The sequence below is a fragment of the Mirounga angustirostris genome, unplaced genomic scaffold (genome assembly GCF_029215605.1).
Source record: "Mirounga angustirostris isolate CCGP_5_RB_7025 unplaced genomic scaffold, mMirAng1.0.hap1 SCAF_13, whole genome shotgun sequence".
NCBI lineage: Eukaryota > Metazoa > Chordata > Mammalia > Carnivora > Phocidae > Mirounga > Mirounga angustirostris.
In genome coordinates this window covers 99842764-99866607 of record NW_026991721.1, presented here as the reverse complement: position 1 = coordinate 99866607, position 23844 = coordinate 99842764, and the positions used below count along the sequence as shown (strand labels likewise).

Genomic DNA, 23844 nt, shown 5'->3' with positions numbered 1-23844 from the left:
CAGCGTCACCCTTTTCGGGAGGGGGCTGCAGAAGGCCTCCCTGACTCTGATCCCAGCACACACACGGGGGCTTCGGCTGCACCTGCCACGGAGGACAAAGGCGGGCAAGGGGCCTCGCATGTGACTCTTATCAGAGTTTTATTAGTTTGGAGCATGTGTAGTGATGTTACAGAGTCTGGGGCCCAGGGGCTCCCCCAAGCTGCAGCCTCCCCTCCTCCCTCAGGGCAGGGCCAGCCCAGGCCAAGGGGTATTCGGCAGCCCCCTCGCCACAGGTTCCTCTAAGGTGGAGACAGTGGAAGGGAAAGGGAAAGGGAGAGAGAAGAGGCAAAAGGGAAAGAAGAGGGGGGTTGTGGCAGAGTGTGGCAGGAGGCAGCCCCCCAAAGAACCTCCAGCACCCCAACCCAGGCCCCAGATGTGGTCACAAGCCCGCCTTCCCTGCCTGCTCCCAGCCTGGCCCAACAGTTGCTACGAGAAAGGATGCGCCGAGTCTGTCAGGAGGCAGCAGAGTGGGCTTGGGGGAGGTTCCTCTCCCCACAGACGTCCCTGGGGCCCTTCAAGACCTGGGTTCCTGCCCTCAGCAGGTACGGAGACCATGTGGGTGCTGGAGCGGGGCCGGGCAGGACCCACTCCTGTGGAAATGGAGGCTCCTGTCGGGCAGGACAGGGAGCGAGTGAAGATTTTTGGCTTGGACTCCTCTGGGGTTCACCCTGTGGTCTGGTATTTACATGGGTCTCCCAGAACTGCAGTTGCCTGGGGCCTTGGCAGGAGCTCTGGCTTCCCGGGCATGGCCTTGTGGGGTGTGACCTGTCCATCCCTCCCCACTGCCCGCCCCGGCATCGGCCTGTGAGGACCAAGCCGAACCCAACAGAAAGCACGGTCTCTGAGCCCTGCCTCCGGCCCTGGCGACCCCAGGACCCCAGAGAAAGGTCAGAGAAGGCGGCTGCGTCTTTGGTGCCAAGGCAAAAGGGCCTCGAGGTGGGAGGGGGGCTCTCTGAGCTGCCCCTGAGCCAGGGGTCCAGCCTGAGGGCTGGCACGGTGCCTGGCTCCCGAGCACTACCCTGGCAGAGTGAGGGTGTGCGAGCGCGAGGGGCATGGAGCCAAGCTAACACTGCAGGGCCTGCCGGGGCAGAGAGAAGGCCTAGTCCGCCCGGCCGCCCCCTGTCCACGGCTCCCCGGGCAGGGAGGTGGGAAGCGGGCTGCCGTGCAGGTGGGCCACAGGTCAGCAGTGCAGGATCTTCATGAAGGCCTTGCGGAACTCAATGTTGAAGGTGGTGTAGATGATGGGGTTCACGGCGCTGTTGACATAGCCCAGCCACGTGAAGGCGCTGTACAAGACGGGCGGGATGTTGCAGTCACAGTGTATGTTCAGGATGTGGGTGATGAAGAAGGGCAGCCAGCAGATGATGAACACGCCTGGGGGAGAGGGCAGCGGTCAGGCTGGCCCCTGGCACCCGGGGGAGGCTGGGCGGAGAAGGCCCCCACTCAGTGGGTGCCCGGATTGGGCGCTGCAGGCCCTGGCCCAGGAGCACTGCAGGAGGAGTCCCGGTCTCAGATTCTAGAGCTGTCCCTGACACTGTTTGCAGTGAAGGTCACTTTACTTCCCTCGGCCTTACCTTCCTCATCTGTCAAATGGGTATAATAACAGCTAGCCCACAGGGAAGGATAATGGGCTTGAAAACAAACCATGAGGTTAACATTCGGACACAAGTCAGTAGAAATGGAAATATTTACTCTACTTTCTGGCCATTTTCGAGAACAAGTCTTCCTCAGCAGCTGGAAGTGGAGCATTTGGTTATTGCAGTGGGAAATGCCCAGTTTGAGCCCAAGGGACAAAAGGGAGAGTTAGATACCCTCTCGCTTAGGCTCCAGCATCCCTGTGGGGTAGACAGGGCACTGAGGGTCCCAGAGGCTCTGTGGTGTACACAAGGCCACCCCGCTCATGAGTGACGAAGCCGAGACCTGAACTCCAGTCTAGCGAGGTCCCCCAATGGCTCGGCTCTTGCTATGCCTTCCCCCAGCCCTTGGGGACACCTCTTGCTAATTCCTGCTTTGGGATGCTCTGACCCAGACTGACGTCCTGCACACTGGCTTTGTCTGACTGACCCAGGACCTGCTGCTCTGGTGGGAGCCTCGGTTGGAGGCATCGTGAGCACACCGTGCCCCGCAGGCTCCCTGAGAGTCCCCAGCACTGCAGCGAGAGCCCATGGACTCCAACCATCCTCTGTCACCCCCAGCCACACGATCAAGGGTCGGTCCCTTAACCTGCTGGGACCCTGTGCACGCGTTCACAAAAGCAGGGTCATAACACCTGTACCCCTCGTGTCACAGGATTGTCTGGAGGTCCAAGGGGAAGGTGAGTGTAGAAGGGTGTCCTGTGCTACCCTGGGTGCGACGGGGATGGCCGAGTACACCAGCCCCTCCTGCTCCCCACCACCCACATCAGTCTAGCCTTGTGTTTTGACTCATCATCTGGTTTTCTAGGAGACTTTTATTCAAGAGCCTTGCCTGGCTGACAGTCTGGGTCAGATCGTCAGGCCACCACCACGACCCTGAGAGGTAATCTCTTGCTGAAGGGACTCCAGAGACAGAAAGTGACTTGCCTAGGATCTTGAGGTTCTGGGGGTCACTACGGTAGACTGGTCAAGCTCACAGACTCTGAAGTCAGACTCCCTGAGTTTAAATCATAGGTCTTCCTTGGTCACGTCATATACCCACTTCAAACCTCAGTTTTCCCATCTGTAAAATGAGCATAATTACAGAATCTACTTAATGGGGTACGTCACTGGGTGTGGCCTGCACCTGAGCAAGGGCCGGTCCCATGGCCTGCCAGCCATGGTTAGGAAGGGGATGGCAGGTAATGGGACCCACAATGATGGGTCCTTTCCTCAGTAATGGCTGGACAGAGCTGGGCTGGCCTGACTCACCGAGAACAATGGCGAGCATCTGGGTGGCTTTCTTCTCCTTCTGCTGGGAGAGCTTCCTGCGGCTCATGGTCTTGAGAGAGGTCCGGGTTTTGCCGTTGGGCATGGACTGGATCTCAAAGATCTTGGCAATCTTGGGGTGGTCTTTGGCATGCCCATTCTTCTCTGGTTTGGCGGGGCTATCAGCGGTGCTGTGGAGGCCATGGTGGGACGGGTCGGGAAGGGTCATCTGGTGGTGGCTGGGTGGTATGGGACTGTACCGGGTCCTCTCGGGGGGGCTGGTGCTGGACAGCATCTCCATCTCCAGTTCCTGGGCTCGGCGGGCAGCCTCCTGCACAGAGGCAGAGAACTCCAGGTAAAGCCAGGCAAGTTCTCAGGCATTTGCCACCCAGCCTCACCTGGTCCCCCCTGACCCTTCCCTATCCTCCTATCCTTCTACAAACACCCCAGGGTCACTCTGTCAGAGAGGCAATGAGGATAATCACTGGGAGGCAGGAAGGGTTTGGGTATAGGACCCAGGACCCACAGCAGTCCCTGCTTGCAGAGTCCTCCCCAGCCCCTGTCCCAGAGCAATCCTTATGGAGCCTCAATAACCCCACAACCATCTGTGGGAGCTTACTATCCCAACACTTCTCTCTTATTGATCGAGCAACATGCACTGAGTACCAGCCAAGTGCCAGGCACCCTAGCTGGCTGCAGGGAATAGGGTCCTGGTTGATGGTCAGTGCCTGCCTCCGGGAGCTCTTGTTCTAAGTGCACAGAGGGCAGCCCTGTTCCTCCTGCCAGGCTGGCCCAAGGCACCTGCACCAGCACTCACACGTGGGCTCCACGTGTTCCTTGTAGATGGATGCGGGGGCCAAAGGGCTAACCTCTGGGCCCCCCATCTTTCCTGCTGGGCTGACCTGGAGGCCCTGCTGGGGGTCCACTCATCTTCCAGGTTCTTCCCTGCCTTGGGGCCTCAGTCTGGTATTTACCTCGCCCTGCACCTGGGTGGTTTATCAGTGATGCTGTCCCAGCCCCAGTCCTGAGTCCCTGTTGGGCACCCATCTCATAAAATGACTTCCTGGCGTCCTGCCTTTGCCCTGCAGGTGAACGGTGGGGGGCCCTGCTTCCGGAGGACACCTGACCTGGACTTCGTGTGTGGCCCTGTGTGGGCTCCCTGGCCCCGCTGGGGATGGGACACCTGGTGCCACCATCGTCACTGGGCAGAGCCTGGGGTCTGCTCTGCTTCTGCATCTCTGGGCTCCACGTACAGGCTGCACTTCTCCACCAGCCCCGAGGCTGCTCTGCGCCGTCCCCCTCCACCGCCCACCCCCCCAGGCCCAGCCTCCAGCCCCAGAACCTGCCCGTAGGAAGGTAGCACAGGCAAGTGGGAAGAACAGCAGAGGTGTGTGGGCATGTCGGAGTCACGCAGGCTTGGGCTCAAATACGCGCTCTCTCACTAACTAAATGCTTGGCCTTGGGTGAGTTACCTCCCCTCTGTGAGCCTCTGGTTCCTCCTCTGTCAAATTAAAATCAATAAGCCTAATAAGACCTACCTCTCAGGGTCGCTGTGAGGATTTGATGAGATACTAGGAAGACGGTGGGTGTTCGGTGAACGGTAATAGCTTCTTATTTTTACTGTGTTATGGCCAAGTCCTCTCTCCCAACCACCTGCTTGTGCTGAGGGTGCCTATCTGTGCCTGCAAGAGCCGAGCCGTCTCGCCGCATGCCTGCCCGTGGGGTGAGCATGGTGAGTCTGGCCTCCGCGGAAGCAACGTGGGGGAGACTGGGAGGTGCTCCTCCCTCTGACCGGCTGCTGAGGTCTCTGAGAACCATGGCAGGTGGGTTTCCCTCGGGGCGGAAAGACCTGGCTCTGGGTCCCTGACCTGAGCACTTACCGCTCTCCGCCTGTTCACTGGGAAACTCCCATTGGACTTCATGATAACGGTGCAGAGTTTCATGTCCTCGGGGTGAGTGCAGTTGCCCTGTGGAGGGAGCCAGTATACTGGTCATGATGGGCAGGGGCTGCGAACAGACACCCAGTGTGGGGTAGTCAGGCTGGGCACAGGGGCTCCCAGAAGGGCAGAGTAGGAGGGCCTGAGAAGGCAAGAGTGAAGGATGGTACTGCAAGGAGAAATGGCGGGCAGGACGAGGGACAAACAGGCCCCGATTTTATGGGCACATGCTAGGCTTACTCGTATCTCTCTCACACTGAATCCTCAAGACCACGCTGAGAGGTTGGCATTAGGATACCCATTGAACAGATGAGAAAACTGAGGCTCAGAGAAGTTAAGCAACTTGCCCAAGGTCATTCAGCAAAAAGGAGGGCATGCCAGGCCTTGAAGCTGATATGTCTAACCCCCAAACTCTGGCTCCTTCCATGCCCCCACACTGTCTTCCTCAGGGAGGGCTGAGCAGAGGGGGGAATTCACAAGACATAAGGAGTGGGGAGGGAATGAAAGAAAGGTGGAGGGGAGGAGGTGGAATGAAGGAAAGAGCCAAGGAGGGAGGAGGTGTGCACGGAGGGGAGGACAGGGAGCGTGGAAGGTACAGGAGAGGGAGGGAAGCACAGAGCAATGACAGGGAGGGAGGGGCCACAGCGAGGAAAGGACAAGTGATGGGAAAAGAAGGAGAGGAGCCGAGGAAGAAGGTGCATTCAGACAGACATCTCCAAGCAAAGACTTCTCCTCCCAGGCGGCTCTGCCCGGCCTGGGCTCCTGGAGACTCCATCGCTCCACTGAGGTCCCAGCCTTCGGACTCGGCCCTGCCCAGGTGCTGGGAGCCCCTCCAACTCCGCGTCCCCCGCCTCCAGCTGAGCATGGGCCAGCCCCCTAGGAAACGGTGGGAGAGGGGCACTGGAGGGGAGGAGAGATCTGGGGACCTTGAGCGGGGCCTTCAGGTTGGCCCTGAAAGCCCGGCTGCTCCGCTTCGTGTTGACCCGCTTGCGGCGCCTGCGGAGGACGATGTAGATCTTGATGTAGACCAGCAGGGTGACGATGAAGGGCACGTAGAAGGAGACGATGGAGGAGTACACCACGAAGGCGGGGTTGGCGATTATGCACTCGTTCTGGTCTGGGGGAAGGAGAGTCGGAGGACCCGCGTCAGCGGCCCGGGGGCCTTTCTCTCCCCACGGGACTGAGCGCAGCAATGGGACAGGGAGTATGCCTGGGTGTCTGAGGTCGCCTGGAAATGCTAGACGGACATCAACATGCGGTGTAGACCAGAGATTGGAAAACGCAACCTCGAGCAAAACGCTAAGCTGCTTCCAAGCTTTTCCATTAATATTCCCTCCTCATTTCTTTATTAGTTTTGCCATCCATGAACACCCAAGGGGAGCCCGAGTGTTTGGAAAAAAAAAAACAGAAGGGAATTCTTTTAAAAGAGTAAACCCTTCTTTTAGCCCTTCCTGTCTACTTGGGGGAAATCGGCCACCTTTCAGTTTTAGGAACAGGGTAACTTGGTCCTGTTTGCTGAACTCACCTGGGCTCCAATGTGCTTCCAAGTTCCCTGCCTGGTCTAGCCGATGTCTGTCCTCTATCTCAGGGCCTTTCCAGAAGGCCTGAGCCTATCAAGCCCTATTCCCGCTTTTTGGAATTCTCACAAGAGTTAGATTGCCAGGCTTCTCTGTGTCCTGCCCCGTAATGGTCTGCAGAGGTACACCTGCATCCCTGGGCCTCCCCAGTGAGAGAAAGTGCCAGGCCCGCGCCGGCAGGCCCAACACTTCGTCTACCTCAGATGCATGGCTCAGGCCCGCTGCCCTAGCTCCTCCTCGTTCCTACCTTCCCTGCTCCAGGTGACTCAGGTCGGTGCTGGGCTTGGCCAGCCCTTGGGCTGCAGCCTCCTTACACAGATATCATCTGGGGGGGGGGGGGCGGGGGAAGGGGCCCAGTAATCTCCCCTGACGTGTGCACACACACACACACACATACACATGCGGTTTGTGCGGCTGCCTGGCTTGCTTCAATTTAATAAACAAAGTTGAAAATGGCCAGACATCCTCTTGACTCACTACCCCCACTCCTCCCCCAACCACATCGTGCCCCGAGCTGTTGTTCCTCTCTGGCCCATCCACGCACAATTCAGAGACCCAGCCTGGCCTCAGTCCCTGGGTCTGTGCAGGGGCTCAGCTCCCTCGGGGCCCTGCACCGGGGGCCACTGGGGCCCCAGGCAGACCGAGGCAGGCCTCACCTGTGTTGTTGAGTCCGAAGAGCAGCGGGCAAGAGATGGTGAAGGACAGGACCCAGACGACGGCGATCATGACGGTGACGCGGCGCTTGGAGCTGTAGCGGGTGTTGTAGAGCATGGGCATGGCCACGGCTGTGTACCTGCGAGGCCGTGGGGCGGGGTCCCTGAGTCTGGGGTGCAGGCCCAGGGACCCCTCATTCCACAGCAGGCACACAGCAGAGACACCCTGAGCCCTGGGGAATGACGGTTGTCACCTCCACGAAGCCTGCCTACTTTAAGTCACTCGTCCAGCGTTGGTGAGGCCCAATCAAGAGCTTCGGGGCTGACTGGCTACCCTTTTCTCCTGGGCCTTCTTATCTATTGCTCCAGTCTCCCTGCTTGGATTTCGGGGGCTTGAGGGGCCAGGGTCTGGGTCTTTGTACTTTGAAACTGTACCTGTGCTGGGCTCTCAGAAGGCGGAAGTGTCTGCTGATGGACTGGGAGCCAGGCCCCTCAGAGCAAGAGCGAAGCCCCACTTGTCAGAAAAGAAGCACCGTAGTAACGTTTACAATCGCTCGTACTCCTCTACCCAGCGCTTCTCACAGAGTAGCTCATCTCATCTTGGAGAACCCCTTGCCGGGAGTAGGGACAGGGCCTCCGGGAGCCCAGTGGCCCGCGTGTGCAAATCAGTGAAAAGCTCCAAGAATACAGCTCGGCAAGGTGAGCACAGCCTGGCCCCCTCGGCCGCGTAACTGTGCCGGACAGGAAATGCTCAGCCAGACGCCGCAGCCCCGCCTGGAGTCAAGGTGTCATCATCCTTGATTTCTGGGCAAAGCAGGGTTGTGAGGACTTGCACACTCTGCCCAAGGTCACGTACATGGGAAATGATAGACCTAGGGCTGCAGTCAGAACTGGGAGCCTTCTCCTCCTTACCAGTCGCTGTCTGGGTACCCTGGGAGCATCGCCATCTGTAGGATGGTGGCCTGTACCCCCCACCAGACACACATGCACCTGCACACGTGTGCACATCTGCATATGGATGTGCACACAAGCGCGTGGGCGTGCATGCACAAACACATGGACCCGCAGGCATGCGGCCAGCCACACAGCTTCATAGACAGAGCCTGCCCCTGCGGGAGAGCTGGGGAAGCCCGACATGTGACCGGCCTGGGTCCCCTCCCCCGCCCTGGCTGGGCTCACCTGTCGATGCTGATGGCACACAGGTTCAGGATGCTTGCCGTGCACATCATGACGTCCAGAGTGACAAAGATGTCACAGTGAATCCTGCTGAATTTCCACTCGCCCACCACCTGGGGACAAAGCACAGAATGGGTGGGCAGCAGAGGGGGAGATGAGCTTAGGCCCCAGAGCTTGGCTCTCCTGGGACAGATTGGGCCGCAGGCTCAGAGGGCAGCTGCGGGGGTCTTGTGAGTCTCCGGCTGGGGTCTGGGGGGAGAAGTGGGGCAGCAAGGGGGAGTCTGAGGCCCTTGCCCCTGGTCCCCTCTCCTCCTAGACACATAAGGCCCCTTTGAGCCAAGAACGGGGCTAGACGAAAGATGAGCAACTTTCTACCGAGTGCCTCAACTTTGAGCCTTCATCTGTAAAACAGATGATCTGCGATCAGCTTGCAATCCCATTCCACCAATGGGGACACTGAACCTCAGAAACGGGCAGTGACTTGCCCAAGGCCGGTGAGGATGATGGCTCCGGAAGAGAGAGAACAGTGCTGTCTTTGTCAGACCTGGAGAATGAAGAATGGGAAGCCAGGGCTCGAGCTGTGGGAACACCAGGCGGGGGCAAGGAGGGGTGCTATACCCACATATCCTTGTATGATGGGAATGATGAGGCCCACTCCTGGCAAGAGCATCCCGCATCCCTCTCCCCCTCACACACGCTTGTACTCCCTTACACACACACACACACACACACACACTCCCATACCTCCTGTTTACACACACAGGCACTCACACTCACACAGCAGGCTGGCCCGGGCAACTTTGGAAGTTTGGCGCACTCTGGCCCTGAGCAGAATCAGGTCATGGAGATTCATCCTGGGCCTCTACCAACAGGAGAAAAAGGGGCTGGAAAGCCGCCCCCAGGGCCTGGGGCAGGGCAGTACCCACTTTGCCCGCACAGCTCAGCCGCAGGGCTGATGACGACGCGCTCATTCTCCGCGCTGCCCTTTCTTTTCTGCTCCCAGGCATGAAAGCAAATGTTGGCACTTAAGCTCGGTGACAGGAGCGGTGGCCGCTGTTGTCGGACTTCGTGACGACACAGCAGCTTGTCCCAGAAGATAGGGAGACGCCTTCTCTGGGCTCACATGGCCCACACCAGGGCACCCCCCCACATGGCAGTACAGGGCTCCCCAAGATGGCAGGTCTGGATGGGGGTGGGGAACTTCTGGGTGTAGATAGAATAGACCTTTAAGGCACTGCTGGGAGGGCCCCAGGCCCACCTGGTCCACCCTCCGCCTTGAAGACCCCCTAGACTAGTACTTCAGAGCTGCTTCTATGTCCCTGGGGATCTAGGTCTGAGATACCAGGGCCCTCTTCCCTCCTTCCCTCTTTCCCATAGACACTTACGAGCAATTTGCTACATGCCAGGCTCTGTCCTAGACTCTGGGGTACAGTGGTGAACAGTATTGGCATAGTCCCTGCCTTTAGGGAGCTCTCCGTCCCTACACCCCAAAGGCCTTTCTAGGAGCACAGAAGAAGAGAGGACTTTCCTCCACAGTCCCGGGGGCACCTGACTCAAAGACTCAAGAGAAATTGTCAGCAGCCACCCCCACTACCGTGGGCATGTGGGCATCGCACGCTCGCGCAAGACAGGGTTGCTATACCCGCTCATGGGTGAGGGAACTGCAGCTCACACTCAGCAAGTGTGCAGCAGGGCTGGGGTTGAAGCGAGTTCTTCAGGTAGCACATCCTATGCTCTCTCGTGACCTGTCTTGGGAAGGACCATCTAGCTTGTTGAAAGAGGGGATACTTATGTAAAAACGACTAAATGCACATAAAGCGTGAAAGGAGAGATTATCGTTGCAAGGGGGGACACGCTTGGAGTCAGAGAGGAACGTGGACCTGCCCAAGACGACCCAGTGATTTAGCGGCAGAGGAAGGACCGGCCCCCGGGGTTCGCTAGTACAACTCCAAGGCTGTGTCTCGGCACCTTTGGACACCACCTCTTGACCTCATTGCTCATATGAAGCTGAGCCATGAGCTGGCTCGGCGAAATCCTAACCACAACTGGCCCGCATTTAGCAGGCGCTGTGTCAGGCACTGAGATGTGTCGTCTCCATCCATGGGGACAGCAAACCTCTGAGGCTAGTGATATGGCCACCGCCCCCCAGACCTGCAGCCCATGGCACGCCCTCCTGCTCTGCCGCTTTGCCGACTGCTTTCTCGGCCTGGAGTGCAAGCGCTTTGCTCCGCCCCCTGGATAATTCTTCCAGAAGCATCACTGCCTCCTGCAAGACTTCCTGTCCCCACCTGCCCCCCATCAGGTTCCACACCCCGCGTGGGGACTGCTCTGTTGTCACCACCATCAGACTGCACGACAACGGTCCTATCGGGTCTTCACTGATGGCAGGCAAGCCCCGAAGATGCTGTAGGACATGGCCGGGCTCAGTACCTGCCGAATGAGTGAATAAAGGTGGCCTTGGCCTGTCCCCTTCTCAATCTCATCTGCCCACCTGGAAAATGCACACGGTAAACCCTCACCTCACAGGGCGGTGAGGCCAAAATGCAGACAAGTGACCCTGGCTCTCCTTCCTTAACATCCATTTTGAACGTTCCAGCCCATTCGGGCTGTGCTAAAGGAACCCAGGGGAGTGTTGATCCTGAGCACCAGGTGGAGGAGGCACAGGGACGCCCCCCCCCACCCCAGGTGGGGAGACAGGGAGAGGGACCACTCTGGACCAGCCTCCCCTCCCCACTTCAGCTTCTTCTCCTAGATGTCTCCTCTGCTCAAGCCTACAAAATTTCATGTTTTCCTTTAAACACGGAAGAACTTTCCCTCCCAGCCAGGGACTTGCCTCCATAGTAAAGGTAAGCCCCTCGCTTGCCCAGGCAGGAAGGTACCTGCCCAGCGATCTGAGGGACCTTAGCCTTGGCTATTCCCTGAAAGGCTGGTCCGTTCCCAGACCCCAGAGTCCTTGGCCGAGAAAGGGGCGGGATCCAGGACCCAAGCCCTCAGACCCTCCCACATCCGCCTGTCAGCTCTGGAAAGTGTCCACCGGGAGGGGCTTCCACCCTTAGGGACTCCTGCATTAGTCGTTCCTCCCTTGCTGTGCAACCTGTTAAGACAGGCAACTTCTTAAAGCTTCTGTTTCCTCTTCTGTAAACTGAGAATAGTATCAACTCCAGGATTAGCATGGGTGTGGAGTCTATGTCTGCAAAATGCTTGGCGCAGTGCCTGGACCACAGCGGGGGGGGGGCTGCCTGCTCTCTATTCGGACGAGCCCTCGGGGGACATTCCTGAGCAAAGGGCCTGCGGCACAGCCCACAGACACTCCTGCCTGGAGGTCCCAGACACAGGCACTAGACCAAACTGGGGGAGAGGGGAGGGATAAGGAGCACACAGAGCAGCTGCCCCTGCTTTTGAAGGGGGAAGAGAGAACAGGAAGCTTCCAGCCTAGAAGCATGAACATCCCCCTTCCTTGAGGATCCTCCTCAGTGGACTCCCATTTCCAGCATGATCTAATGAGCCAACCTGGGGCCAGAGTTCCAGCTGGGACTCACCAGCTGTGTGATTTCTCTGACTACCTGGCTCACCACCTGTGAAAGGATGTTTGTGTTGCAGTGACCTCGCAGGGCTGCCCTGAGGGCCACATGGGGAAACCCCACGTACAGGGGACGGGACACGAGGCGTGGCCCTTAGTAAGCACTCTCCAACCGGGAGTTGGGATTGTCAAGGAACAAGCAGCCCATTTTATCAGGAGAAAAACTGAGCCCAGACCCGCAGAGAAGGCACCAGGCAACTTGTTGGTGGGAACCAGGGAGGAGCCACGCCTTCAAGGCCGGGATGCAGACCTACCTCCAGGTAGACGACCCACGGCATGACGAGCGTGGCCACCAGGAGGTCGGCCACTGCGAGGCTGACGATCAGGTAGTTGGTGGTGGTCTGCAGCGCCTTCTCGCGGGACACAGCCATGCACACCAGCACGTTGCCGAAGACGATGACAAAGATGAGCAGGGTGAGCAGCATGGCGTAGTAGTTATAGTGGGGCTTGCCGGGCTTGCCTTCGGACCCGTTGAAGGGCCGGCTCCAGTTCCGGCTCTCCAGATCATCATCGTACCAGGACAGGTTCAGTGGATCCATCGGGGCAGCGGGGCCACTGGGTGGCCAGGCTCTGGCCAGGGAAAATAGACACAGGGAGTGAGCAGGAGGACCTCGCCAAGCACGCTGCCTCCCACAGAAAGCTCTGGAGCTAAAGCCAACCACCCTGGCGGTTTGCAGCACTCTTCAGCCTCGGGATTTTCAGTTCTGTATCTAACAATTTTCTTAAAATGTTGGAGCCCTTGCCACTCTTCTGCCGGCAAGTTCTTGCAGATGGCAAAACAAATGAGCAAGTATCATTTTTTTAAAGAGAATAAAATAAAGGAGCTTGAAAAGAGCCAATTGTTCATTCGTTTATTTATTCAACAAACACTGAGTAAGCACATCCCATGCACCACACACTTGAGACAATGTAGCGAGGAGTTCCAGCTTCTACAGGCAGGAACAGGAATATGCATTCATTCATTCTTGAGTCGATACATATGTAGCGAGCGTTGTTGTATGTAGTGCTAAAAACATGGGCAGGAACAAAATACGCGTGGTTCTCCAGCACAACAGCCCATGAATCAAGCAGTTTAATCTCTAAGCAGTGGGCACTAGGAAATGGAATGCAGGAGAGACACATAACCTAGTTTAAGGATGGAAAGAAGACTTTCCAGAGAAAGTGACGTTCGACCGACATGCAAAGGTGCATAGGAATTAGCCACGGGAAGAGCTGGGAGCCCAGGGAAAGGTCTCGAAACAAGAAGCAGCATAAGCCAATGACAGAGCGAGAGAGCAGGTGCCCAGTGGAAGGCTAGAGGAGATTCATTCGGGATAGCTGAAGCCCAGAGGGACTCGGCACGAGCTGAACAGGGGAGGCTGCCACAGCAAGACCCTAGACGGCTTTACAAGTGATGCTAGATTTGACTCTGAGGGCAGTGGGAACCACATGATCGGATATGGCTCCCAGAGAGAAGGTTCTAACCGCTGTATAGAGGATGGAAGGGTGTGGCCAAGCAGGTGGCAAGACAGCAGCTGGGAGGCTGTAGGAACCCAAGGAAGAGACGATGAGCTTCTGCAAGAGAACCCTGAGGACTTCCTCAAGGATGCGTCATGTGAGATGCAGTAAAAGGAGGAATTAGCCAGGCAACAGAGTTTGGGAGCTATTGAGAGTACAACACAGCACCAGACAACAAACAATTCTGTTTGGCTAAAAATGTAGGGCCTGGGGGTTTGGGAATGAAACTGGAGGGCCATTCATGGGCCAGATTGGGTCTCGTAAGCTTGGGAGCCCCTGAGAGGTTGGGTGCAGAGGAAGGACCACTGGGCTAGTGTTTTAGAAAAGTGGCTGCTGCAGTGTGAGGGGACCTTGGAGGGAGCCAGGCTGTGGCAGTAATTCAGGGAAGAGAGGGTGGTTGTCTGAACGAAGGTGGCAGCAATGAGAACGGGGAGGTGTTCAGAATCAGTAGCTAACTTGTAAGTCGATTTCATGGAATTTGCTCATTGCGTAGATGTGGGATGGGAGAGGGGCCGGGGCACCCGGCGGGGAGAAGGTGTAGAGGAAGACTGCGTTTCTGCCTTGGGCTCTGGAAGGCAGGAGGTACTGCTCACTGAGAACAGGAAGCAGAGAGCCTGAGCGGCAGACTTGAGCTGCATTGGGCATTGATGGGCTTGACAGTCTGTGTTTTGGTTGTGATTGGAACATTATGCACATATAATATAGCTGGCTTTCCTGCTAACAAAAGTGTTCCTAGTTTACAGGATGGAATGCAGCTTATCAGTATTTCAAGGCATTCCACACAAAGCACCATGATTTCTGGGGGCTTTGCCACCCAAAGGGATTGGAAATCCACTAGTTTATGCCATGTGGGATGAATGTGGTACCATGTCCAAATCAGGGAGGGGAGCGCACCAGCCGCAACAGGTCAGAGGGGACTCTGGAGAAGGGTCTGCCCACCTGCCACCCCCATCCTCGTCTGACACACCCCCTCTGCCGGCTCTAAGCAGGAGCGTGGATGATGTCCTACCCAGCACCACCAGTCTGGAGTCTCTGGGGAGGGCAAAACACCTAACTCCATGTGCAGTGGCGTGAAATGACCCCCATGCAACAAATCTTCCAGCTCTAAGGTGGTGAAGCTCGGCGTCACAGCGATGCTGCCCTCTGCGAACACACCCAGCAGGAGAGCCACACGCACGTATGGATCACGCAACAGGGGCTGCTCCTGGTCCTTCATGTTCTCAGTCAGCATCTATTGAGCCTGGAGCCATAAAGCCATGTGCCAAGCACTGTCGGGGGCCTGGAGACACGGAGGCTTCTGAGCGTTCTCTCTGCCTCCCCCCGCACTTCCTCTCCATGGGGCCAGTGGCCTCTGATGGAGACTCTGCGGCTCCCTGTCTGGCCCACCCCGCCCCTTCTTGACACCCAACCAGACTCACAATCCCGAGCCTGCCTATGATGTCGCTTCATACACCTGCAGAGGATTTGATAGTTTGCTTCGAACATACATATCGGATAATATATATATTATCTCATTTATCCTCAAAACCACCTCAGAGGCTTGTAAATATTATTGCAACTCTACAAATGAGAAAAGTCTTTGGAAAACATCCCTTCCCCTCCCCCTGCTTGCCTAGCCCCTACCTGTCCTTCAAAGCAAGGCTTGCACAGAAGACTCCTTCTCTGGAACCCAATCTCAAGTGCTCTAGGCTGGACCACCTCCCTCCCTCCTTGGGGGGGGTCCCACTTTGTTCCTGAGTTCTGTTCTGGAACACACCCCCTCTGTGTATCTGTTCCCACCCCCACCCCCAGCTGGATTGTAAGCATCTTAAGGTTACACCACATCTTGCTCATGCCTCATCTTCTTCATGGAATGAACAAATAAAAGAGCATACTCTCTTGTTCTCTGGGATCTGCAGATAGTAAGTTGTTTGCTGAACTGAGTCAGAGGCTCTGTGAGTCCAACTGGGAAGAAAAGCCCTCTGCCCTGGAAATGTAGCTATAAAGATAGGCCACCAGATGAACAAGAGGCAAAAGAGAAAGACAGCCCAAGAGAACCATGGGTGTTGCATGTTGGATCCCCAAAAATAAGACTGAGGAGGAAGTTAGCATGCAGGGAATTTACTGGGGACTGTTCTCAGGATGGAGGCTTGCAGAGAAGGGCAGGAAGCAGGACTGGGCCGAGGACAAGCTGGGCTGCTTTGCAGTCCCATCAAAGGCCTCAGGTGATCCCCTCAGGGAACCTACAGAGGTGTCCCCACTCATAATGTCACAGGGCGTGGGCTGGCCCAGGGAAAAGGTGTGACCTTGAGAGAGGCATCTCTCTTCAAGTGGGCACCTGCCAAGAGGGTAGGCGCATCTCAAACTGTCAGCTGTCAGCAGGCCCAGTAGTTGGGGAGGGAGTGAGTTGGTCCTGCAGGGGTCTGGTGACCACTCCGCCAGTGGGCCGCTACAGTGGGTGCTCAGAAATCAGAGAGGGTATGCACAGGGGCATGGCTGGGGTGCTCATGGAGGGCTTCCTGGAGGGAGAAGAGCTTCAACCAGGACTTAAAATCATGGGTACAAGTAAGATAGCAAATGTGAGCATTGCTGGTCAGGGCAGGTTAGGGGGTGAGCACTCATCCCTCTGCGTGCTGGCTTCTCTGCAGGACAAGAGTGAGTCCCTTCACCCAAGGCTGGAAAGGCCTCATGCATTTAATTTTCTAATTCAGTATTTATTCTAGATAGTTCTAGATAGTTCTTTTTTTTTTTCTGATACAAATGTAATAGATTAATGTTACAGAAAGAATGGGAAAACCTAAATGCCTGTAGACCCTATTAATATCTTGGTGTAGGATTTTCTTCCAACCCCCAGAGCTAGCCCCAGTCCCTACTGTGTCCTCAGCACCCTTCCTACCTGGGGCCGACATCACTCACAAGCGGGGGCCGTCTGGCTAGCTCCCACGCAACACCAAGCAGAGCGGGAATTTAGACATCAGCAAATCTTGCCCCACCAAGGAGGTACTCTAGCATGAGAGATACTAGTGTAAGATAGGGTGAGGACCAAACAACCCGGGTTCCAATCCCAACTCCACCTTTACTAGCTCCGGCATCTGGGCCAGACTACTTGGCTTCCCTGAGCCTTGGTTTTCCCACCTGCAAAATGGGGATAGCAATTACTGTCGTGAGGATAAAGTAAAATGATGCATGTGTGGCCGTCCCAGGTAAACTCTCAAGGATTGTGAACTTTACAAATCAAACCAAGCAAAAGAATTAAAAGAAACAAGCACTCAGACCATGAGCCTGAGGCTCCTGGAGGTGAAGTGACTGGACTGTCCAAATGCAGTCCATTGGGATCCCGCTGTTATACTATGCCACCTCCTATGGCTGGTCCTTGGAAAGCGGGGGTCTAGGTGAGGGGAGAAGGGGTCCAAGACGCAGCAGACAACCCCTGGGGGGAGTAAAGGAGAATAAAGGCAAAGTCTATGCCTGAGCCATGTAATACCAATTGCCATATTTCCTAGGCTCTAAAATAGAGTTGAATGTAAGATGCACCATTGTTTAATGCACCAGTAGGAAAGAAAAAAAATGCTATCAAACTGCAATACAGCTCTAAGATGGGGTCCACTGTAAAATGCATTCTGATTTCAGAGACATTAAAATGTGTGTATGTGGAGGTGGGGAAGGTGTGCATCTTAGAATGGTTAAAATACCGTGTCCTCCTGGCCACTTCTCTTTTGGCGCTTTCTCGGGACACCTGAGAAAACCCATCAGTCCCCACTCGGCCCCTGCCCCAGCTCCAGCCCCATCCCTTCTTTTCCTTCTGTCCAGGGCTCCAGGGGATGTCCCAGAAGAAGGCACAAAGGAAGGGCCAGGCTGTGGTCTTTCTCACCACAGGGGCTCCTGAAGGGCCCCTCAGATGCCTGCCCTTGTCCTACCCCTTGAGCCTCTCTGTCCCTGTCAGAGCTTCTGCTCGTTTGGGGGAGGGGGGAGCTCCAGGTATTCTGGCCTGGTCCTGGCCGCAGAGAAGCCAGGTGAGGTCAGGGCCCACTCTGTGCCTCCTGGAGCTAGCAAAAGCCAAGCTCGATAGCAGTCAGCACCCTAGATTTGCCAGGATGATTCAAATTTCTTGTTCCTTTTTAAAAAGGAGATGGTTACATGTATGACCCAAGGCGAATTATTCCTATAGGAAATTTCAGATAAATAAATCTCATATTATTTTTAAAACTCTCTGTCATCAGAACAAGAATCTTGATTTGGGGTTATAAAAATATGGTCACCTTGCTCACCAACTCCAGACGCCACCTCCATTCTCTTCCAGGTGGCTACCGTCTCACATGTAAAAGCTCCAAATCAGTCCCCATCAAGGAGCATTTAGCGAGTGCCAAATACATACATGGTCACTGCCATTGCTTAGTTACTTAGTCCTGTCTCCTGGAACAGGGATGAACCATCTAACCCTATTGGTAAGGACTGAAATGTGTGCCTCTCAATGTGTGCCTTGGGGAAGTCATAACCCCCAAGGTGATGGTATTCGGAGCTGAGGTCTAGATGACAGGAGGACAGGGTCCTCGGGATGAGATGAGCACCCTTAGAGGAAGAGACAGCCGAGTCTCCCCCTCCTCGTGCCGTGCAAACACACAGTGAGAAGGCAGCCGTCTACAAGCCTGGAAGAGAGCTCTCACCGGAACCCAACCATGCTGGCCCCTTGATCTCGGACTGCCAGCCTCCAGGACTGTGAGGAAATTAATTTCTGGGGTTGAAGGCCCCCCATCTAGGGTACTTTGTTAAGGCAGCCGGAACTGACAGAGACACCAGCAGGAGGAGCGGCTGCCAGCCCCCCAAAGTATCACCCTCCTTTTCCCTATGCAGGGAAGCGGGGCATTGCTGCTCCCCACGCCACCCTCCCCAGCAGACTGCTGGCAGAGGAGGTCCCGCTGTGCTCTGGGGCCTCCTAGGCTTTTTCTTTCGCAGCTGCCCTGGTGCATGGGAAAGAGGAGGGAGCCAGGAGCTTGGAGGGCTCCGGGGTGTGGGGTCCCCGCAAGCCTCAAGCCATCGAAGCGCCAGAGATCCCCTGACCCTCATCTGTCTCCAGTACTCAGCTCAGAAGGGCAACCATCGACTGAAAGACCTTCCAGAATCATCCACTCTGGTGGTCTGCCCCCCTTGCATCGAGTTCTCCTGAACATCCAGCCTAGCTCCGGTCTGCTCTGATGGTTGCCGTCCTCAGAGCCCACACCGCAGAGTGTCCCAACGCGGTGTCTGGGGTGAATGAGGTGTGCGGGCTTGTCAGTGCGAGTGGATGGTGGAGCGGGCTTTCCCAGCCTCCAGGCCTCCGCCACTTATCCTCTGGGCTTTCTGCATGCGACCATTTCCTGTTTGTGCCCTCATTTGAAAAGGAGCTAGCTGTCCAGTTGAGGAAGGCAGTGAGAGCCCAGACAGGTAGCTGGGGCCGAGCTGGCCCACGGAGGCCGCCTGGCCAACTCACACAGTCGGCCTGCACTGGGGCAGGGGAGGGGAGGAGGGGAAGGTGGAGGCTGTTGAGAGGAGGCAGGCAACTCTCCCTCCTCCCCCGGCAGCTGCAGACACAAACAGCCTCTCACAAGTATGTTGGAAGAAAAAAAAAAACTCCTTTAAAATTCCACAGTTTGAGGCTGACACCCCAAACTTGGAGGCTGCAGGTGCCCTTGGTCCCCAGCCTGATGGGGTGGGGCCAGAAGGGGCAATGTGTTAGGACAGCCTGGGACCCTGGAGGAAAGCTGGCTGATGGCGGGAGGTGAGGGGGACCGAGGCAAGGCTTCTGTCCTCTCTCTAGCATGATTCCATCCACCTGCAAAACTTGGGGGCGCAGGGCCCAGAGGTGGGGTGGGAGGAAGCCTGGGCGCAGTATAAACTCCAGCAGCCTGCTTCCCGCGGTGCTGCCTCCCCGGAAAGTTTGGCAGTTGAAGGAATCAAATTGTCTAATTAAAATGTAACAATCTCTTATCAGGCTCTATGGCTGGTGAGACAGTGCTGTCTTAAACACATCATTTTCCCTCTTCTCTGAAACTTGAAGCATTTCAATGGAAAAGGAGGGGTGGGGAGGAGGGTACTTGGCATTTGCATCTCAAAAGCAGCTTGTGGGAAGCGGGGGAACTAGAGGGGAGTGGGGAGGGAGTGGGTAAGGGGCTCTCCCCAAGACCCAGGGATTCAAGCCGCCCTGGCTCCTCTCACGGGGTCCAGACTTGGGGGTGGGCACCTCCCCTGTGCCTCCCGCGGCCCCAGGAAGAGTGGGATCTGGAAGGAAGAGGGAGAGGATGGAGCCCCCAGTCCTTCCTACAACAAAGGGAAACCAGAAGTCTTTAACTAATGCCCTTGCTTACTGGGCCCAGGAGGTCAGTGTGGGCAGGGGAGCAGGGGAACTGGGGCCTCGGATTCCCAGAGCCGTCAGCCAGGCAAGGAGGGCCTTCCCGGCTCAGACCTTGGGAAGGCCAGTGTGGTGGATGATGGCCAGGCAAGGGGAAGGAGGGATGGATGCTGCCACCTCCGGGCTCACCCTCTCCTTGCCCCTGAATCTTCCCTGGCCTCCCAGGCCCAGACAAGAAGGGGGAGCCGGGCGGTGAGGCCCTGGGTCTGGCTCAGGGGCCAGCAGTCATTCTTAAGGGAAGAAACACTGATTGCTTTTGCCCAGGAGTGGGGGAGGGCCCAGGTACGTCCTGTACTTACAGGTTCTAGGGCTTGGCCATGGGGTGGGGTACCTATTCCCTCCTGGACTCCGCCATTGCTCCTGCTTGTCTCCACCCAGAGCCTCAGGGCAGCTGTGGGGGATCAGGTGTGGACTATCTAAAGAGACCTAGGCTAGTGGGGAAACCAGCCCTCCAGAGGCCTGGGAGGGAGGGTAGGCCACACACTGACACTGCCCACTTTGTGCCCTCTCCAGAGCTGGCAAACCTCCTAAGTCCAACCCGGAATCCTGCAGGGACAGCGAGGGAGCAAAGCACGGGGCCAAGCAGCCAGGCCGCTGCAGGGTCTAGCTCTGTTATCTGTGGGGAGAATGATGCTAGAAAGTGTACAACCACCTGGATGACTCTCTTCCATTCTTGCTCACTGGCAGTGTCTGGTACCACCCAGCAGGAGCCAGGAGGGGGTGGGGCCCTAAGAACCATCGGTGGCCCATCCTGCGGCGATATCCCAGACACCTGCTCTGAGCCTGGAGCTAAACCTGGCCAGGCAGCCCCTTGCCTCCTGCCTCACAGCAGAGAGAAGCTGCCCTCGGGTGCTCGCTCAACTTCCTGTCCTTTCTTCCGCAAAGCTACCAGCTAGGTACCACCTGCTCCCTGCTCCCGGGTTCCCGTGTCCCAACCCCTAACCCAGCCCAGCCCTTCCAGGTAGGTTCAAGATCACATTGTCCCGGCTGACCTCATCCTCCTTGTCACGCTCCAAGACAAGCCCTTCTCCAGGGAAGCCTCCCTGAGGCTCCAGCCCAGAGCCATCCTCTGCCGTACTAGGCTCACGGCACCTGGGCTCCTTGGGGGACCTCATCACAGGTGTAATTAAGTCACGTGTCTAATGATTTGTTTAGTGTCTGTTCTTCTGACCAACCGGGGAGCTACACCGGTGTAAGGAGGACACTTAGCTTGTTTTTTTCTTTTTGGTCTTCTCACTTTCCAGCACGATGGTGGCCATGGTAAGTAAATGTCTGGGAGGCATCCATGGGAGCCAGTACCCCACTCAAGTGGGGAGGAGCCAGGCCCAGGGTCTTTTTCCGCCCTGGTTGTTGTTTCTCCCCTGGATCCTTCTCAAGGGGTATCAGTCGCCTCCCCCGAGATCTCTCTCTCTGGCCCTCTGGGTCTTGGTCATGGGGTTGGATACCCAGCTGGTTGGGGTCCATTCAGGCAATTTTCCAGTGGGCACATGGGGTTACAAGCCATTGAAAGAGAGAACACATGTGTGTGAAGGTGAGTGAGCGTAGGTGTGTGGGGAGGTGGGGAGACAAAGTGAATTCTGTGGGAAGGGATGCAGAGAGCTGGTGGGGATGGCTTCTGGGCTCCCAGAAGGCCTGGGGGGCCCAGGGGTTCGCAGTGTCTAGATGAGCACCCCACGGCGGGAGTGATGTCCCAGCAGGCCAGCAGGGCTGGAGCCATTTCTCATGCAGCACCAGCCAGCGGCCATAAAGCATCCATGGGGAGCCCCCCGAGTGTCGCTGGGACAGGGTGGGTCCCAGGGAGAGGCTGAAGCACGCACGGCTCTCCTGTTGTGAAGGTGGCCCCTGCGTGGGAATTTCTCCAGGAGCAGAAAGAGACCAGAGTGGAGCTTGACTGGGGCCTCCCCACCCCTCATGCTGTCATCCTGGACACCCTCTGTGTTTCTCCCTCTTCCCAAGATGGCCAGGTACCCGGGGTTTGTCCAGGGGTCCTTGGGAGTGTGGAGTGCCCCGAGAGACTGGGACAGAGGAGGGCTGCGGGGCCTTGAGGCCTCTCCCAGTTTGGCTCAGGGCTGGGCCCGGACCCCCCGGCAACCCCCCCCCCCCCCCCCCGCCACGAGGTCTATGGTAGGGTGAGGCAGGGTCTGGAGACCCAGGGAAAGCAAGAAGGGCGTCTGCCTGACAGCCCCGTCCCTGTGCATTTTGAAGGCTCCGTAAAAATGTCTCCTCACCAACTGTCAAAGTGTCACAAATTAATTAACTGTTAGCTGGGAGTGACTCAGTGTGGGGAGGGGGTGGGGAGAGAAGGCTCCGGGAATGCTAAGCGGGGTGCTGGCGGTACTGTTCCCTGCGTGTGTGAGCTGCCTTTTGATTAAAAATCCTCGCAGCTCAACACCGTGCGAGGGAAGGGGCAGATCACTGGGGCAGCTCACGTGCAGAGCAGAAAATTGGCAGGTGGGAAGCAGGGTGGAGGGCGTGGGGCCTGGGGCCCCCTCCCCGAGGAAGGGAACACGGTGGGGAGAAGGAAGCCTCTAGAAATTGTTCAGATCTAAATTCAGAAAGGAGCCCACAGGCTGACACTGTTTTTCCCCCCTTTCTTTCTCTTTCCCTCCCTTTGCAATCACGCCCCCCCCCCCCACCCGGATGACAAGAATTGGGAAGTTGAGCTGGATTTGCCCTGAGGGCTGGGGCACGGAGCCCAGGAGGCAGGTCCACTTAGCCAGACTCACCAGCAGGAGCCAGGAGAGGAGGGAGGGTGTGTCTCAGACCAGCCTCCTTGACCTTTACTTTAATTTCAGGAGAGAATTGAGAAAACATGCTCTTGAAAGCCAAGAGGGAGACAAATCCTGAACCTTATTGCTCTGGAAGGAGGAAAAACAGTCCTTGCTATTTGGCAGAAAATTGCTTCGCTTTATGAAAAGACACCCCTGTTCATGAAAACAAAGAACAGTGAGTCCAAATAGCAGCCGGCATCCACCAACCTGCTGCTGGGAACCCTGGGGTCCCATGACGCCCCCAATCCTTCCACTCCAGCAGGCTGGTACTGGGGACTGTGGGGACATTTCTTTTCCAGGAAGGAGAAAGGAGCCCTTCCCTAAATGCGGGGTGGGGGAGCGGGGGCAGCAAGATCTAACTTTATGACTCCTGCCCAGATATCTATCTGTACCGCAAAGACCAACTGAAGGTAAAACTTCACTGCTGGGATGCAATCAGCAAGATCCAGATTGTGGAGAAATATAATAAAAGAAACTTGAAAGCCGAATCGGCCGATTATACTGCGGGGAACTTACTTGAATCCTGATTCAAAGAAACCAACTTTTTAAAGATCCCTGACATTTCACGAGACCGTTGAAAATCTGAAGGGTGGATTTCGACGCTGTTAAGGATTCCCTGGGAACGATTTTTAGGCGTGACAGCAGTGTTCCAGTTCATTTTTGTGGCGTCCTGATGGCGCGGGCTACACAGTGAAATATTTACAGATGAAACTAGATGATGTCTGGGATCTCTTTGAAACGAGTGTAAGGGGGCTATGGATGACTCAAGATCGGCCATCTGCTGGTCGTGGTGGAAGCTGGGTGATATGCCAGCCTTGGGTCCTCCCTTTCCCAGAGGATGGTGGCTCAGTGGCAGGACAAGAGGTAGTAAGGGACAAATGGAACAGCTACCAAGCTCCTACTCCGTGCTCGTCACCCTGTGAAGCGCTGTGCCTAGATCATTTCCCTTCGTCCGCACCACAGCCCTATGAGATGAGACATGATTTCCGCATCTCAGATGAAGAAAGAGGAACGGGGGTGGGATCTGGCCCGAGTTCACACAAGCGGGTTAGGGACACAGATCCATCTGCCCGCAGAACCTGCAGACACGGTTCCTTCAAGGGCATGTCTAGGCTCTCACCCCAGCAAGCTGTTAGGTCTCTGACTGGTGTCTGCAGGGCCCCAGAGGAAGGGCTCACAGCCTTATAAAGAGGGAAGTGGCAGTCCGGGCCGCACGCAACCTTCCTCAGAGTCCCGAGTGCCCTCAGACTACCGATGTTTTCCAGAAAATGACACTTGGGGAGTCTCCAGGGCATCAGGCTGCTCAGCCCAAGTGAGCTCCGAGGAGGACGGGACGTGCTGGATCCCAGGTAAGAGCAGCAGAGATTG

At 56.5% G+C, this 23844-nt stretch overlaps 1 protein-coding gene across 1 annotated transcript; it reads right to left on the bottom strand.

The window, feature by feature from the left end:
• Positions 1–1219: 1219 nt before the first annotated feature.
• On the bottom strand, positions 1220–12533 carry DRD2 (dopamine receptor D2). The gene is made up of 7 exons (XM_045892899.3): positions 12099–12533; positions 8268–8377; positions 7092–7228; positions 5785–5975; positions 4802–4888; positions 2925–3252; positions 1220–1413 (listed from the first exon to the last, which is right to left on the bottom strand). The coding sequence occupies exons 1-7, from the start codon at positions 12381–12383 to the stop codon at positions 1220–1222; spliced, it is 1332 nt and encodes a 443-aa protein (XP_045748855.1). The 5' UTR covers positions 12384–12533.
• Positions 12534–23844: the final 11311 nt, after the last annotated feature.

Excerpts from the sequence above, each read along its gene's own strand:
- DRD2 (XM_045892899.3), bottom strand. The coding sequence starts at position 12,383 with ATGGATCCACTGAACCTGTCCTGGTACGATGATGATCTGGAGAGCCGG. Across the intron at positions 7,229-8,267 it reads TGTGCCATCAGCATCGACAG|GTACACAGCCGTGGCCATGC; the intron begins GTGAGCCCAGCC and ends ACGGCCTCGCAG. Across the intron at positions 3,253-4,801 it reads CAGTGAACAGGCGGAGAGCG|GAGGCTGCCCGCCGAGCCCA; the intron begins GTAAGTGCTCAG and ends GCCTCTGTGCAG.